This window comes from Homarus americanus, unplaced genomic scaffold (genome assembly GCF_018991925.1).
Source record: "Homarus americanus isolate GMGI-L3 unplaced genomic scaffold, GMGI_Hamer_2.0 scaffold33955, whole genome shotgun sequence".
Taxonomy (NCBI): domain Eukaryota; kingdom Metazoa; phylum Arthropoda; class Malacostraca; order Decapoda; family Nephropidae; genus Homarus; species Homarus americanus.
In genome coordinates, this window is record NW_024721706.1 from 9,281 (window position 1) to 11,151 (window position 1,871).

Here is a 1,871-nt window from a genome sequence, read left to right on the forward strand (position 1 = left end):
GGGAGGCGGGGCCGTTCGGTTCACTACAATCCCACTTCGGCTGGCGCCCAGCGATCAACTCAGAACTGGCACGGACCAGGGGAATCCGACTGTCTAATTAAAACAAAGCATTGCGATGGTCTTTGATGGATGTTGACGCAATGTGATTTCTGCCCAGTGCTCTGAATGTCAAAGTGAAGAAATTCAACCAAGCGCGGGTAAACTGGCCGCGCAGCCCACGAAGTGTGCCACACTGGGTCTTGAGCGGGCTGCAAGGGGTAGGTATGGTGTGAAGCTCAGGGTCGTGACCGAGGAATGCTTTACAATGCTGAACTCGACCACGGGTCTGGCCGAATACCTACCAAGAATTGAACCTGATGAGTACGTGAGGTACTTAGGGCTCCAAGTGGGGCCCTCAGGACTTGAGAGACCGGGGAGTAGGGTCGATGGCGAAAAACAAAAACTCCTGAACATCATGGAGAAAATAGGAGGTTCTTCGCTGAAACCCTTGCAAAAGATCAAGATACTGAAGTCTCAGATTATCCCGAGGCTTCAGTATAGGTATGTGAAGGGATCCTGTTCTATGAACCTTCTCAGGGCACTAGACAGGACCCTTCGCGACCGGACCAGGCAATGGCTCCGCCTACCTCGGACGCTCAATACAGCGGCCATTGGCCTACCCATGAGAGACGGGGGCGTGGGAGTGCCCTCGCTATTGGAGACCGTTGCCCAGCAGAAGATGGGACTGCTCCGGCGTCTCGAGGCCTCAGACGACCCTGCAGTAAGGTTTATAGCCTCTGGGGGTCTCTGGGGTCGCGAAGTCGGGGCAATGGCGAGGCACTTCCGGGTAGGCCATGTAGACAACAACACCTTGTCTCAATTTAAAAGGTCGCTGTTGCGGAAGAAGAGGGAAGAGTGGAGTACATCCTGGCATGGCAAGGGGGCAGAGAACTTCTTGCGAAATGATCTAGGCCCAGGCAGGAAAGCCATCGACCTATTGCGACTCAGGTCTCAGACCATCAACTGCCGAGTCTCTTGAGCCATTGGCCGGGTGCCTAATGAGGACTTGGGAAGATTGACCTGTCGCCAATGTGGGGAAGGGCAGGAGGATATACTACATCTCTTACAGAGGTGTCCTGCTGCCCAAAACCACAGGGTGACAAGACATGACCGTATCCTCCTTAAGCTAAAACAGTGGCTACAGGGAGAAGGCTTCCATGTACTCTTAGAGCCGCGAGTACAAAGTGGTCACACGTTCGTGAAGCCTGATCTGATCCTGCAGAAAAATGGCCAGTACTCGGTGCTCGACGTCTGTGTGCCCTTCGAAAGCGATATTAACAACCTTCGCTTAGCTGAGCAGCACAAGATCGATAAGTACCGTGCACACGAGGTCGACATCAGGAGGTTCATTGCTAATAACAGCTCGCTGCCCCCGGTAGCTGCAGTGAACTTCCTGGGTGTTGCCTTCGGTGCACGAGGTGGCATAAGACCAGCCACTATCAAGCTGCTCAGCCGGTTGGGCATCAGACGCGCGGGCATCGAGATACTTGTCACAATGGCCATTGAGGGATCTATAAACATCCTTAGATCCCTCAGACTGCAGGCGGACGGCTAGGATGTCGCTCCGCGGCCCGAATGCTGGGGCTGGGGCGTTCGCCCACACTGCAAGCAGGGCAGTTTGATCTTATCCCTGCCAAAGAGCTCCAATCCACCGGGGTGCTGCTGCTCCCGGGACACACTCGGAGTTCGGGCCTGCTGTGGCGGGCGCTCTATTCTAAAAACTTAGACAAGAGGTTCCAACTCATTCATTCTTTTAAATTTTTAACTAGGTTTTAGTCCTCTCCTGACAAGTCGGAGATGACCATCGCTCCGATTCCTTCTGCAACAGAGAC

General features: G+C 54.0%; 1 protein-coding gene across 1 annotated transcript; it reads left to right on the forward strand.

The window, feature by feature from the left end:
* The first annotated feature begins 454 nt into the window (after window positions 1-454).
* On the forward strand, window positions 455-1,594 carry LOC121861841. The gene is made up of 2 exons (XM_042359737.1): window positions 455-1,009; window positions 1,262-1,594. Exons 1-2 carry the CDS (start codon window positions 455-457, stop codon window positions 1,592-1,594), a joined length of 888 nt encoding a protein of 295 aa, XP_042215671.1.
* Window positions 1,595-1,871: the final 277 nt, after the last annotated feature.